Consider the following 16,267-nt stretch of genomic DNA (forward strand, 5'->3'; position numbering starts at 1 on the left):
GTTATGTCATCTTCTAGAACAAAGAAAACTTCCTAATTAAGTTAGTCAAAGTATTCTGTTAAGTATTTAGAATAATTTTCCTATTTGCCTAGAAATATGTAGTACTCAATATTTTGTATTAACATTTGATTTGCTATTTGCTGATGTGTGTTATTAAGCATGCCTAAGAATATACTAATAATTTTCACGAAAATACATTTCAAAAAGCCTAGCAATCCATTAATGAATGTGGTAGATAATATTTGAGCCCCTCATCCTTTAAGTTTGTTTTATTGCTATTCTGCATTGTACAGTTTCTAAAAATTTACAGCCAAGGAAGTAAACTTGCAGAAATTGGAGTTAATTTTTCACTGTAAAATCAGAAACCTATCATTGACGATATGAGCACATCCTAGATTATACTAGAAATATACTTCCATTTTGCACTTCAGTAAAATGTGTGATTGTCATTTAAACTTTTAATGAAGACAGTGTTCGCAAAATTGAATCCATATGTAGCTCATGATGAAGATGTTGCTTTTTTCAAGTACACTGCAATTTTAATGTGAACTAATAAAAGTAAAAAAGAAAAATTTCTCCCTTAAAGAGAAGTTGCATTTGGCATTCACTGTATTTTAAAATATACTTTGACTACATTCAATAGTAAATTCTGTATTTATTTTCATATTATTCTCTCTTTTAATTTTATTTTAGAAATATAATATTTGGGGATTCTTTTTAAACCAAAGTCAAGGAGAAAAAAAAGCTAAATGTATATTTTCCGTTGAAAGTAACATAGTCATAAATGCTACATAAACTGCCATAAAATAGTTTTGAAAATATGATTAAAATATCAGAACTCCTTTCCGGTGATGAATTTTTAAATTAATATATATATTAGATCAGAGAAGTAAAGATAGGGATGTGTAAATCAGACACACATGCCTACCTCACACTAACACACATACACATCCATAAAATATTCAGTAACACATTACAGCTCTCTGCTACCCCTGCACTTGGAAAGAGAACAGAGAGAGCAGCTAAAAGTTGTAATCTGTGTCTAGGACAGTAAACTAGGCATAATTTACCTATATTTATAAAATAGATGGACAAATGTATTTGAGATGGTATATGGCCATAACCTAACATTTGTGGATTGTAGCTGGCAAAAAATAAAATTCAATTCAGGAAGCATGCAAAGGGAAGGGTTATGTTAGAACGTTGTGGCAAGTCCTGTGCTGGTCGTAATGTTTAGACTGTTAAAAACATAAAATTCTCCTGGCTTTCCCGCACCTAGTCTTATTCTGCCAGATGTTTGTTCTCAGTTTCTTGGAATTTCCTGTGGATGTTTTCTGCCTTGGATAAGGATTCTCCCTCCTAGGGTCACTCAGGTCCCAGAAGTTACCGCCATCATAATAATATGGCTGGGTTGATTAAAGAATAAGATATAAAAAGTAACATACTAAATTCATATATTCCTTTTATTTTTACAACCTTTTGACCCCCTTCACCCATTTCTCCCCCTCCCTAACCCCTACCTCTGGCTCCCACCAATCTGTTCTCTGAGTCTATGAACTTGTTTTGTTTGTTGCTTTTTAAATAACTTAAATATTTTTAAGTGACATCGAAATGGATAGGGACCTGTTTGATCTCCTTTTTAAAAAAAATCTCCATAAAAAATTCTATCATGCTTTCCCTACTATATTTTCCCAAATTGAACAAGGTAAATTTTTTGTCCAATATTTTATATTCATGAATTTTGTATTCATGTATTCTAAGATGTACATTTTTTTCACATTTCACATGTCTTCAATTGGGATATTTCTTACAGTGCTTGGCATGGTAGTGATATTTTTTTCTCTTTATTGAAGATATATAAAAAATTTCATCCCAAATCTATATTGTCTTCGATTTAAAGATGCATGGTAACTCACCAGCTTTGCCATTTTTATGATCATCTAGTCACTGGAGAAGCCCTTTTATTGTCACTCAGTTCGAAACCTCAGGGATAGTACCTTACAATAAATTTCCTTAGCTTCATCGGTGGGAGTGAAGTGAGTTTAATGCAGAATGATATAAATGATAGTACTTCTTACATGAAAATCCTTATACTTTGAACAGACACTTTATCAAGTGGCTGAGCAAACACAGCAGCTTTTGAAGTATTTGAAGAGCCATTGAATTTAAGAGTCTTCATGCCTTCACTCTTCTTTAATCTTATTAGTACAGGTCTTCAGAACATGGCTCTTCCTTGGTTAAAATTTAAGGACATAGACTGTGATATAATGCTTAAAAGTTTTTATCTGCTTCAACCTGTTGATAGATTTATCAAATACTTAGGAATCTCTTGAATTTAAAATAAGAAGGAATCATAATATTTTTAAATGACGTTCAAATGGATAGGGACCTATTTGATCTTCTTTTAAAAAAAATTTCCATGAAATAATTCTATCATTCTTTTCCTACTGTATTTTCCTAAAGTGAGCAATGTAAACATTTGGTCCAATATTTTGTATTCACCAGTAAAATGACCAAATGAACAAGAAATGGATCTAGAACAAATGGAAGAATTTTGACAGCTATTCAGACTCCATAAGGAATATTAGGAATCCAGTCCTTTAACACAATCTGTTAAATTTAATTAGATTAATCATTTAGATAAATATCGTTTTATCTGCTTTTCTTATTTTTATTCTCATGTCATGCTCATTCTAGCCTCTTTATTCTTAGAATCTCAACTTTAGAATTAAACAGGAAACTGCATATGAAAACACTTTGCCTGATTCTTAGCAGAAAACAGCTGTTTACTGTAGAGAGTGATTAGATCTATGTTTGACTATGGGTGTGGACATCCCAACTCTGCCACTAAACTGTCTGTATGCCTTTGGGCACAACTCTTCTTCCCTTCCACTGCTGTTTCCCCAAATTGAGCGTCAGTTTCCTTACCATCTGACTACCATCAGTTGTACATGCAAAATCTCATTGACTTATCTATATGTCTCCCTTTACACCATCAGAGTTTAGCCATACTTACTATCCTCATGGCATTGTTAGATTCCTGGCTGGTTTCTCTGATTTAGCCTTTTGCTTGTTGATCCTATTATATTCCCAACCTCCAGGTTAATTTTCTTGATTCTCATTCCCTTTCTCAAAAATTTTCAACATTCTCATATTTAATTACCAAAATAAATCTTAACAGCCCAGCCCATCGGTCAAAACTCCTTATATACAGAATGTCAATCCTGCCTTTCCTCCTTGGCTCTACCTCTAATTGCATATTGCTTTCTGTTTTACTTATCAACATTGATGTGCATGTCTAATCTCCCTTCATAGGCTGTAAGTTGCATGTAAACTAAGACCATCTCTTAGTCACTTTTTAAAATCTTGTGCAGTGCCTCATACATTGTATCTATTTATTAAGTGAATAGAGAGTAAGGATAATTTATTCTACTTTATTCTAATATAAAAAATTAAGATATGTACCTTGACCTTTCTTGGTGAATCAGAATTGTCATCCTGAATATCAGTTTCAAAGATGTACTGAGAACCTGTTGTGAGAAGGCAGTCTGCTAGGTGTCGGGTGATAGCTATGAATAGAACAGGTGACGTGGAGGTGTTGAGCTGTCCTGCTACATTTGTCCTGTCTACTATGGAATTGGAAATCATATGAAGAAGGTAGTTTAAGTGTCAATTGGCTGAGTTATATTTTCAGAGAGATGTTCTTTAATGGAGACGGGGTTGTGTAGGGGTTTTGGTACTGTGTGGGTCCCATGTTGTGTATGTATGTGTATCTGTGTGTGTGTGTGTGTGCACAGGAGACAGAGGGAGTGAGGGAACGCCTGAGTGAGAGGACAGAAAAACACACAAAAATCCAGTTGCTCAAATAACCTCTTAAAAAATTTTTGTTCTAAGCATTGTTCCTAAAAGATGGGGTTTCCTGATTCTTGAATAATATATGGTACTAATTCACAATCATAAAGCTCTTTCACAATCATTACTTTTAATCTACAACAATCTTAAATTGTTGGAATTTGTGGACTTTAAGGGTTGCGTTTTCTCCAGGAAGTTATTGTGTTTCTTGGGTGATACAGACATGGGGCTGGGTAATTCCAAAAGTGACCACAGCTGAATTTTTTCTTTAAATTATAGATCAGAGAAATGTGTCTAAACTGATATCTTGAGACTTTCTTTGTGGCTTTTGTAAGCTTTTCCTTTATGGCTACAAATTATATATATTGAGTGAGTAGATTCTAACCATTTTCAGTGTGATTATCTTTTTCAATGTCAAAAAGAAATGCATCCTTATGTAATAATTGTTCTTTCTATAACTTTTGAATGAGAAAATACATAGGCAAAAACTTACTATAAATTCTGTGACTTTTTAAGTGAATCTGTACTTTATTAATTAAAAAATGCACATTCTTTGAAAAACAGTATCAAATGTGTATAATAACGTAATTTAGTCTTCAGACAATGCTTAATATACATATAGATTCCCAGTCCCTTACAATAACATAATTGTTCATTCATTGAGACCCTTCCAATAATACGACTACCAGTGATTGTCAACTCACAGGTTGGGGACCATTGCTTTTGATGATATACTTGCTTTAATAACTAATTTAATAATTGTAGTTAACCACTAATTTAATAATTGTGCTTAACCACGTATTTAATTATTGATAGTCTATATCAAAAGTTTTCAAAAGTATTCTAGGATATAATTCTCTAAACTGTACTCTTTTTGTTTTTATTTTTGCTTTTTTGAGCATTTGTATAAGTATTTAATGAACTAGGATGAAGAACAAAATCTAAACTTTTATTTTAATAGCTCCTTTCATTCCACAATGATTTATTTATTTACTGTGTCCTCAATTATTTATTTTCACTATCCATAGTTTGCCATTAAATAAGTTGGTCTGCTCAAATCATTTTCACCTGTACTAAGTGACTTTAGAGTGTGCCTGTGCCCAGTAGTCATCTTTTGAATCTCAGTCTCTCTGTCTCTCTCTCCTCTGAACACACGAATATGCTGATTATTAGTTTGAACTTGAATCAGAGCAGGCTGACCCGGATTGAGGGAGATGACACCACCACTCCCAGCAAAACTTCCTAGAGTGAGTCCGTCTGCATCTCTGACCCAGACAGAGCTTCCCTAGGCATGAAAATGATGGTCATTGTTTAGTACTCATATGTAATTTTAATATGATTATTTTTGCTGTAATGAAAATATACAAACATTTCTGGGATTAAAAGTTCATGTACTAGGAAAAGAAAATACAAAGCCGTTAAACCTATCTGTATGCCTCCTTAGGCTAGAAGAAATTTAAGATTTCTAAGTACCTATGTATATTTACTTGTTGGGTTTTGTATCAAAGTATCACGTCTAGACATTCTGAGCATAATAAATTTGAATCTAATAACCATAGCTTTTATTTTGTTGTAAATGCAGTAATGCTAACATGTCTAATAACTCACTGAAAAATCAGATGTTAAATTGTAGCAGATCTCCTGGTTGTAACATGAATCCACCCATGGCATGATGGATAGTCTGTGGACGTGATCTTGTGTGTTAATAGCAGCATGCTGCCTGTAACCGGGGGAGGGGGTAAGCCCGCTTCATCGTGCACTCCTCAGACCACACGTGCGCACTCGGGTCACTTCTCCGTTCCCCACTTTAATAACCAGGATCTAGAAAACTGGAATGAATTCAGAGATGGGGGAGTAAAAAGCCATATCAAATGAGGAATGATCAAAGGTTCTATGATTATATTTAGTATGTATTTAGTAATATATGCAGAGGACACATGGAGATAGCCTAGCTATTAATAAATATTTGAATAGTTACTGTAATTTGAACTTATTCTTTATAGCTTTTCTGGGTAAAATTGGTCCCAAGGAGTCAAATTTCTGTTCACAGTGGAGGAGAATTTCTAACAAATGGAATGGGTTGTGTTAAGAGAAAAGTAGATTCTTTGGTAATTGGTATATTCAGTCCCAGTCTGGATGATCACGTGATGAGCTGTGATAGAAGGAAGACAAGGATCCCATGGGTGTGTGCACTAGATAGGCTACAAAACCCCTTTCAAACATGAGAATCACTGAAACATTAGAGAAGAAGTGAGCACATGGCACAAAGCACGATTTAACCGTGTTCAGAATACTCTCTTTTAAATTCCTTTCTCAGAACGTCTTTCATAATGCCTCATTCAACTCCTAACCTGTTGTTACTCCTTAAGAGCCGTACATTCAAAATTGTGCTAGATTCCGACGCAGCGGAATATGGAGGACACCAGAGATTGGACCACAATACCGATTTCTTTTCTGAGCCTTATGAGCATAATGAGCGTCCCTCTTCTCTTTTGGTAAGTAAGGTTTTTAACATATTTTCATTGCATTTTAATTTAATCCTTTACTTTGAAAGTGATGTTTTTGTGCAAAGAAAAACTCTCCAACAAGTAAGCAACATGTGAAAACCGCAGTGGGTAGAGAAGGAACAGGGATGGAGAACTGCCCTGAAAAAAACCAGACGCATGCAGTGTGCGGTGCTGGACCGAAGTGGATTTGGGGAAACTAGTAGGGAAAACCAATTGGGGAAGTTTGAACATTGATAGGATTAAAAATTATTTTTCAAAAAGTAAGAGGAAAGCAGTTTTTTTCCTGTTATGAACATTTCTACTTTTTACGCAACAATTCATGTTCCTTCTGTTTTTGCTTTCTGTATTTTACATTAAGCAGATTTCTACATTACGTTGAATGTCTAATGAAGTTCAATTTAAAACACCTTAAAAGGAACAATAGAAATATTTTTTTTTCTTGTAGTCAATCGAAGACTGAGTTTATTCTAGTTAGAAAATTCCCTGGTTTCTTCATATTACTGAGGAAAGCATTAAGTTATACAACTAATTTTTACTTTGTGTTCTTAACACAAATGAAAGAATATTGCTTTAAACTACTGGGTTTAAAGTCTTTTAAAAATGTAGAATTTAGAAACTCTTCAGATTGGGAGGAATTCTTCATTTACTTTATGGCCAGATAATAAGCTCAATCCCACATCTACGTTAGGTGTATTTTTTTTCTTTTCCTGGTTAGTCATATGCCCCTCTCTCTCTCTTTCTCTCTCTTCTTCTGTTTCTCTGTCTCAGATCTGTGTTCTTTCCCCCCATGGGAGATCTTGGATTAAGATGTGGTTCACTTGTATGAGTCCAGGATGTATCTAACAAATGTATACATAGCTTTGTCATAGCTGTTAAATTCTCTCATTTTTAAAATATTTAGGTATAAGTCAACGAGGAGAATTTGTATGGGACCCCTGGTTCCTCATTTTCCTACTCTGTTCTCCCCTCTTAAAGTGGTGCCAGCACATCACTTTGTAAACCACCATATTATATACAGAATCGATGTGCCAAAGACAGTGGCATAAGTGGCATCTTCTCACAACTGTGGAAATGATAATCTTAGGCGAGGGCTCACAATCTTTAGGGGTGGGCATAAGATAAATGAAAAGAGCAGAGATGAGCAAGATTGAGTTGTTGATTGTAGACTTTGAGGCAAATGCAATGGCCACAGAAGACTTAGGTATTACCCTAGTGTATGTGTGTGCCAATGGGTGGTGTTGGTGGTGACATTGACAGAGCTTTAGATGTAGATATAGATACATATGTGTTTTTAAGAGAGAGGGCTCAAAGGTGTTATCAGATTCTTTCTTCAAAGAACAATTGCTATAGTCTGTCAGAACATTCAGTCTTGCCATGTAAAATAAGACTGATAAAAATAGTTTCTGAAATGAGTAAGAAAATTATCCTAAAGCTCTGAAATAACCAAAAGAGTTAGTGACTCCTGAGGGGTTAGGGAAGATGATTCAGCTGGCAAAGAGGAGTCATGGAGACCAGCAACTGATTGCGGTAAAGCTGAACTTGAACCAATTAAACCAGACCCAAAGGACTTTGAAAGATCCAGACAGCAAAATTCTTATGTAGCCAACTTTCCTAAAGGTTCCTGTATCCAAAGAGGGTGGTGTTAGGGAAAGAGGCCTGGTGGGATAGCGAAAGGCCAGAGAGTGTCATGGCTGGGAACTTGGGATCAAGCCCTCGGTCTGCCATTTACTAGTATGAGAACTTGAGTAATTTACCTTTTTGTGCCTCAGTTTCCCTCCTCTGTATAATGAGGATTAGTAATAATATCCTTCCTATAGCAAGAGACTCTAAGGAGGTATAAATTCCTTAACGCAGCCAAGCTTTTTGGAAACTGCAAAGTGCTATTGCACAGGTATTTTAAAGTTATTGTTGTCATAGCTATATGAGAATTTTTTAGGTATTTTAAGTACATCAAAACACTAGATGCTTTGAGGACACAGGATTAAGAAGACCTCACAACTGTGGGAATGATAATCTTAGGCGAGGGCTCACAATCTTTAGGGGTGGGCAAAAAATTTCTTGGCATCTCTTCAATTCTGTAAGAGCAAAGATATTCTGTCATAATTAAACCAGCCAACCAGCCAGTGGCAGCAACAGTCAAGAGATTACTTTTCCAAACACTAATTGACTTGATCTTGCAAGTATGGAATATGCAGTTTTAAATTAGCAGGTGGAGTGGAGAATATGACATGTCTCGATAACATGTGGAAGAATACAGCACTGCAAGCACGTGAGAAATAAAGTAGAGCTTAACCCCTGCCGGTAATAGAATTCTGATCCGACTTGGCCAGAAAGGTAAAGATGGACCCTGCAACATCCTGTTTTCCATGACTACAGGTACTTCAGGAATTAGTCACTTAAATAAGTCTTTAGGCTCCAGAGAAAATGATCACTGGTCTAATCTAAGAATAAAGGAGCCCAAATAGACCAGAAAATCCAATAAAACAGGTTCCTTCTTGCCAGAGTTATCTTTCGAAGAGCCAGAGAAAAAATTACATTAAAAGACATACCTATTATAATAATACTTGATTATAATGGAACTCTTTGTAAGCTGATTCCTATGTGCTAGGATCCAGTCAAGTTTCTTGAACATGGCCGTGTGTGCTGTACGCCTCACGTTCCACCACCAATAAGAGATCATTTCTGCCTCCCAAGTGCCTAGAATAAAAGGGAAAGGGGAGGACAAAAATATAACATTTTCCTTTTCCATGAAACTTCTGACCATCATAACTGGGACACTGTATTCACTAAAGCTTAATTTGCAAGCTCAATAATCCAAAGGATCTGCTGAATAAGTGTCAAATCTGTTTTCAAAGATAGCAACAAACACAGCTCGAAGGAATCTTAAAATAGCCATCCGTGCTGCAGCATCAGCAGGGCCCACTCCGGCGTGGTCTGTCTTTGCTCCATCAGTGGGAACTGTGAAGGCACAGGAGAGCTGCACGGGTACTAGCATTCAAACTATTTGCTGAGGCCCGAGTCTCGCACAAATGCCAAGAAGCCACGGGGCAGAGCTCCGTTTTGCTCTCCTGGCAGTTATTGCAAACTCCAGTTTTGCATGGTCATTTCTCTGTACTTTGGTTCCTGATATAGGAACTTCTGTGTTACCCCAAATGTTGATGAGTGCACCGGAAGCGGGGCAGGGCACTTGCTTTCTCTTCTCTGATTTATAAACTCAAATTCCATCCCACAAACTGAACAGAGATTATTGAACCTGAAGCGAATTAGATTCCTTTATAGTTACTCAAGCCGTCTCAATGGTGAAAATTTGAATAAAGCAATAGTTTTAGCATTTCTTACTCTGCCAGTTAGGCTCCTTATCATTAAGCAGTAGATCTGTTTATTCTCCTTCTAAATTTGGGGGTTCGAAAGTAGACTTTGGTTTAAATAGGAGATTTGGCATAGATGTACTTTTTTATTTCCCTCAGTTGTAAGTATTTGAAAATAGTACTTAACAGTTGGGAAATATCTTTTGCTGTATCCAAAGTTTTGAAAATATTTAGTTTTTTTGGACCAAGAAAATCAATCTTGATTCTTACAGTTTTCTCCTTTTAATATTTCTAAGTTAGATAAGAAAATATACATCTCTATATAGAAATATTTATCAGCATCACTCTTCTCTTAACCTAATACAAAATAATGAATTAAGAAAGATTTCTTTTTTCTTAAAGAGTATTTTATGAACTAAAGTATGTTTGCGAAAATTAACATTATTTTATATGTCACCCTTGGTTTTCAAAGTAATTAGTAATTTTTTATGACAAATGTGTGTATGTAGACTGTTAAGAGTCTAATATCCTTTTCATCAAATGATGTCATCACTCTTCAATTATGTTCTATGGCTAAATTTAACAATTTCTAAGAAAATTTAAAAATCAGCCTTTAATGTATTTTTTAAAATTATTTTAAAATTTTCTGTTTTCGAAAATTATGTAATTAATTTTTGCAACCCAGTTATGATCCTAGGAGAACACAGTACTTTGCCTGGATGACATAATATAGTAGATTATTGTGGGATCAGTTATTGTATTAGCTGTCCTAGTGGGTGGCATGGTGACTAAGTCATTAAGGTAGTCAAAATAATTGGGTAGATTAGCATGCATTTTGACTCTCTTAATGAATGAATTGGATTATACTGTGGCATTCTGATTCCTTTTGAAGAGTTCACTATAAATATAGCTAGAAAAAATGAAATTCATGGCATACATTACATTATCTCATATGTTCTTAATGTGATCCTAGCTACAAAATGTTTAGGGCTTAATGGCTATAAGTGGGCACGCAGCTATCTTTATCAGCGCATGTTATCTGACATCTGTATTAGACGGTTTCCATATACATGTACTTAAATATAAATTGTTTATATTTAAATATACTTAAATGTTTATGTTTCGATCTACTTAAATTATGTTCATATTTTTTTCTTGCTGCATGAATCAAAACTATTTTTAGAATTAAAATTATAAAATGAGAGTTACAGAGCCAATACTTAGTACTAAATTACAGAGCCCCCAAATTGTTCATGTGTGTAATTGTCTCATCATAAAGATTAGTTCTGATTATCTTAAGTCCTTTAGTATAATTGGTAGTCATTTCCCAACCACCAAGAAAATTGATTTACATACTCAGAACCCTAATAAAGGAGAAAACTGAAAATTCCATAAACAGCCATAGTTAAGAAACATCACTTGCTTGGGGACATTCTCTCATATTGCCTATACTGCAAGGGCTCTAGAGCAACAGAACACATTCTGGTAATTAACACTGCAGTGAAAAACTATAATTACACAATATTCCCGTTAATGATATTAGACAATTATCAACTGAAGGTTTTTGAATAGATAGTATTCAGAGGTCTCTAAGAGTGACTGGAATTGGTGTCATAAAGCTCCTTACATAAAATGACCAGCATCTTTAGCAAGAGTTCTTGGAGCATTTTTTAATCATTAAACGCCAAAATAGGAAGTTCAATGCATATATTGCAAACCTCAAACTTCTTATGTCATCCCTTTTGTTTTACTCTTAAATTTGGGCTAGCTAAAATACTAAAAGATCACAGAGATTGTTTATAAATTATCAGTTATAGTTATCAATTATATTTCATTCATGAAATCAGTATAAGGTTATGAAGTAAACAGAGTAGATACCAAAACTGCATAGGATCCAAACCGGAGATTGGCGTACTTGTCCTGATGGATCACTGCCACACGCTGAGCGGGGACCTACCCTCGTTTGTCCTAGGTCTGATTCCTGTGTTTCATCGCATTGTTCTCAGGAGGCTTGGGCTTTTCAGAATCCTTTTATCTGCGTATAGAACCATATAATATCAGAGAAATGTTTTTAATATAAAGGGACCTGAATTTCTTTTGTCCTGTTTCTGGTGCTACTGAGAAATTTAGATTGAGTTTTAGGATGCTCATAACAGAACAATTCAGAAACATTCTGATTATAACCTGCCATGTTACTGATTAGTTACACCTAGTTACTGTGGTTCCCCAAACTAAATACACAGAATAAAATAAGCACCTGGCAAACTCCTTTAGAAGGGCAGGACACTGGCTTCATTCATGCCTGTTTTCATAAGACTTGGAGATAGAATTGGTTGAATCTGACCGTTGTTTCTTTTATTTTTCCTCCTTTGCTTTTATGTTGCATATATTGTATATTTTTTATGTTGCTTTTGCAACATAGTCTGTGTTGACTATGGAAATATGCCATCCTTTGGACTAGATCTGGCTGGGTCGTTGGTAATGGTCCTACTTTGTTCATGGGTACCTCCAGCTTCCTTTTGTTGAACCAATTTCATAACCATCTCACCTCTCACAATCAGAACATATTGAATGGAACGGATTGCATTAGCAATTAAATACTGATGTGGTTTAAAAGCTATGAGACATTAAAAAGAGTGTGTAAATTATAGGGAAACAGATTGTGACTTTGAAATACATGGTTTCCCCACGCTTAATGACTGCAAGGATATAATGTTTATCATTGGAAGTACTGGATTGCAAGTCAGACTGTGAGACATTGAGCTACGCAGTGACCGTTAACATTTGTGAGATCTTTCTCAGATGTTGATGGTCATTTCCTAAATCACTGTTACTTTTAAAGATTAGCAACACTGTTCTCTAGTTATGACATTCATAATATAAATTTCTCAAAATGCCATCCTTTTAAAACTGCTTTTAATCTTTAATGTTCAAAACTAACCAACTGTATTGGTATATCTGATTTTTTTTTAAGAGTTGTAAGAGTTCTTTATGACAGAAACCTTAAGAGAAAACATAGTGTTCATGTGCTGGGTTGAGATGCACTGGACATACAAAAGTCTCATTCAATGAAAATCAGCTGTTCTGTTCTTTTATTTTTTTTTTTCCTAAAGCCGTGTTTTCTTTGCATCTTTCGTTATGGTCCTAAACTTATATAAAAGCCTTTTCCTTTAACCATCAGTCAATCATTCACTTAAAGTGACTAAAAATAGTAAAATATTCACAAAGTCAGAAATGGAGAGATACTTTCACAATGATGACAGCAATCTGTAATGTTTTTACGATTTGCTTTGTTAATAATTAAATATCTTATGTGTAATTAAATATCTTATGTAAATATCTTATGTGTAATTATTTAGCACATAGAGAAGCATCAAGCAGTTAAATCACTTCTCAATTGTATAAAAATTATTTCAGATGTAAGTATATAAAAGGATATTTTGTGAAATATGCACATATTGATCCCACTATTACTGATTCCTGTATTCATTCTTTATTCAGCCATGATTGCACCTACTTTGTCCATTGGCACCTACTAAGAGTTAGAAATGTGAAGATACATGGCCTCTGCCTTTGTAAAGCTCATAGTCTAGTGGGGAGAACATAATAAACTTGAAAAAAATCACAAAGTAGATTAAGTGTTCAGAAAGAAACGAAAATGGTGCTATGACAGAAAATGAAATGGAGAAACTGTCATCTCTAGCGTTGTCAAGGAACACCTCTCCATCAAGCTGGGATTTTTCAACATTCAAGCGATAAGGAACTAGCAAAGTAGAGAGTGTTCCAAACAGAGGGCACAGCCTGGGCAAGACCCAGAGGAAGGGAAGGGTGTGACGTATTGAAGGAACTGAAAGGCCCCTGAGGCTGGAGCTTGGCGAGTGAGGGGAGAAGAGACAAATGATGTGCTGAGCTGGGATGAGAGGTGCGCTTAAGCAAGAAGGAGCTAGGTCAGCACTCTGCGGGGTGTGGAAAGGATGTGTATTGTATTTTAAGGGCCGTGGCAAGCTTTTTGATTCGTTTAAGTTAGGGAGGGGCCTAAAATACACTTAGGATCCCTCATATTACATTTAACTTTTTGTTCTTAAAATGACAGGAGAAAACCAAAAAACAGGATGGCAAATGTCTTGACGTAAAGCAGTGTTTTGTGTGTTACTTTTACTCACCTGAATAGAATAACATTGTGACCTGTCGGGCAGCCTTTACCACCTCATGATACCGAAACAGCAGTCAGTGCCATTTATGTCCCTAGTGTCTGAGGAACGTTGGCTTTTGTAAAGCGTATGGAGCCCTCTAGTGGTGGTTGTTTTAAAGGAGTCTCACAGTGAGGCCAGAACTGTTGGAACATGGAACTAGTCTCCCCAGCGCCGGGAGAGTTATAAAGATAACTGCAACTTTAAGCAAACGTGACACTGCGTCATGTCCCTTTGCCACAGTGACACTGCGCTCAGTATTTCTTTCAGTTGCACTGACATGCTTGTGTTGACGTAGGTGTACATTCCAAGCCGAGTGGCCCTCATTCTTCAGAACGTGGATCCGCCCAACTGAAGAGACCTGGCTTCAGCTCCACTGGAGGAAGACTGTGCCTTGCTCCCCGTCCTCAATGTCGCAGAGCTTATGATGTGTACGCTTCTCAAAATACGGTTGTCTAGCCAAAATGTCAGATGTCTGAAATTCAGTATTGCTCTATGCAAATGATGGTCAAACTTTAAGAAGTGGGCGGAGGATATTTTTGAAATTTCAGGGACCCTGGACTATATTTTCCAAGCATCTGAGCAGTTAGGATCCTCAAACGAAGCATTATGCATAATGTCTTTAAACAACATTGCTCTCCTGGCTTTAAGTACAAATTTGAATTGTGTCGTGTATGGTTACTTATGTTGAATGTAGACAGTATTTTTTAAGGTGGATATTTGGTGGCTTTATTTGTTCTAGTATCTCTTGGTCTGAATTACAAAGTACCAAGATTGTTACTGTGTTTTAAAAAATTGTGTTTAGGAATACTGTAATAAATAGTAATATAAGAATAAGAGTTGTAGCAAAGGTAACATAAAAGTTATTATCGATGAACTCCTCTATGCCTCATTTTGCATAATTTTCATCATGTGATCTCTTGTTCACTTAGTATCTTGGTAGATGCTGATATCTCAGTCTATCCAAAGGCCTGAATTGGTAATTTTAACATTTCAGAAAATGTCTTTTACTTAGAATCAATAAAAAAAAATTTGCAAATTGCCTTTGCTAAAAATGGCTATTTTGCTGTACTATTATGGGGATTGATTTACAATGAATATTAAAATGCCTTATCACAACTCTGATACCCCACGTATATGCATATGTGCACAAGGACGAGGAGGCATGGCGATTAATAATATATTTTCTTTTAGGTTCCATTTTGTAACTTGAAGTTATGCTAACCCACTCAGATATCTAAGCTACTCTCCAGCTATAAATCTGAGCACTTTTAAAAGCTGAATTAACTGTCTCAACTCAGTGGGCTACTCAGTCATGAAATTGCCGCTCGGTTTATTAAATACTTTGCCACAGGTCTAAAATCACTGATGCGTAATTCATTCATAACAGAGAAATTATGATGCATTTATAAAACATAATGTATCTGTCGCTTTTTTTAAAGGTCTAATTTTTTCTTTTACATTAATACTGTTTTTTTGTTTGTTTTTAGCCTGGTTTTTCATGATGAGTAAGAAGCACTTGGAAGCCTTTCTGTTAAAAACTCATTCAATCATGAAAGAGATTAGCAAAATAGACTTACTTTTATAGCTAAACCTATATATTGACTACCTGCCTTATAACTTTTTTTGGGGAAAGTCTTGAATCTAGGTCTTGATATGTATTTGCTTTCACTTCAAGGTAGAATAATAGTTTGAATAATTAGTATCGTCCCTCTGCCGTGATCCATGGGCTGTACCTGCTATCGATAAAACACAGTGCGCAACCATGATGTTTTGAGTCCTGGTTTATAATTCCTTGTCTATGCCTTTCTTATGTATGAAGATTTGTGCTATTTTTCTGTTGAAGTTCTTTAAAAATGACAAGAAATTACTTCGCACCCAGAACCCATTGCCTTTCCATTGTGACCTCTGTGGCAAAGTCAAAAAGACCAGAGTAATTCTATGCTGTGTTTTCCTTATACTGATGGGTCTCACTAATGTGTTCCTTAGATTTCACAGTCTAAAGCTTGAGCTGAACAGTGTAATGTAAGTTGATTGCCCTTGTCCAGTGTTTTTCCCCCTAAGAAGAGCAATAAATGTATGTTGCTAGGTAAGAGTTATAAAAATACACGCAAACAAATAAAATATTGAGTCCAAAATAGAACATGGTGGTTGTTTTTTTCCTATCATAGCACATATAACCTTTATAGAGCATTCTAATGTAGTATATTTCACTTTAAATCTTCATTTTTGAATCAGTAACATTCTCAACATTGTAGGGGAGGAAGACATTTCCTCTACCCGCTGTGGGTTCTTCTGGCCGGAGAACAAATTAAATTCACATGAGACAGAATAACAGGAGAAAATTAAACAAAGCTTTATAACATGTATACATGGGAGAGGCTCAGGCAAGCTGAGCAACTCGCCAAAA

The 16,267-nt window shown here is 35.4% G+C and overlaps 1 protein-coding gene across 1 annotated transcript in view; it reads left to right on the top strand.

The window, feature by feature from the left end:
* The window catches only part of GBE1 (1,4-alpha-glucan branching enzyme 1), a 265,131-nt gene extending 249,131 nt beyond the window's left edge, over positions 1-16,000 (top strand). The window contains exons 15-16 of the mRNA XM_070488680.1: positions 6,230-6,347; positions 14,156-16,000. Coding sequence (XP_070344781.1) covers positions 6,230-6,347; positions 14,156-14,212 — 175 coding nt within the window. The 3' untranslated portion in view covers positions 14,213-16,000. The remainder of the gene's footprint in view (positions 1-6,229; positions 6,348-14,155) is intronic.
* The last annotated feature ends 267 nt before the right edge of the window (positions 16,001-16,267 follow it).

This window comes from Equus asinus, chromosome 18, assembly GCF_041296235.1.
Source record: "Equus asinus isolate D_3611 breed Donkey chromosome 18, EquAss-T2T_v2, whole genome shotgun sequence".
Classification (NCBI taxonomy): domain Eukaryota; kingdom Metazoa; phylum Chordata; class Mammalia; order Perissodactyla; family Equidae; genus Equus; species Equus asinus.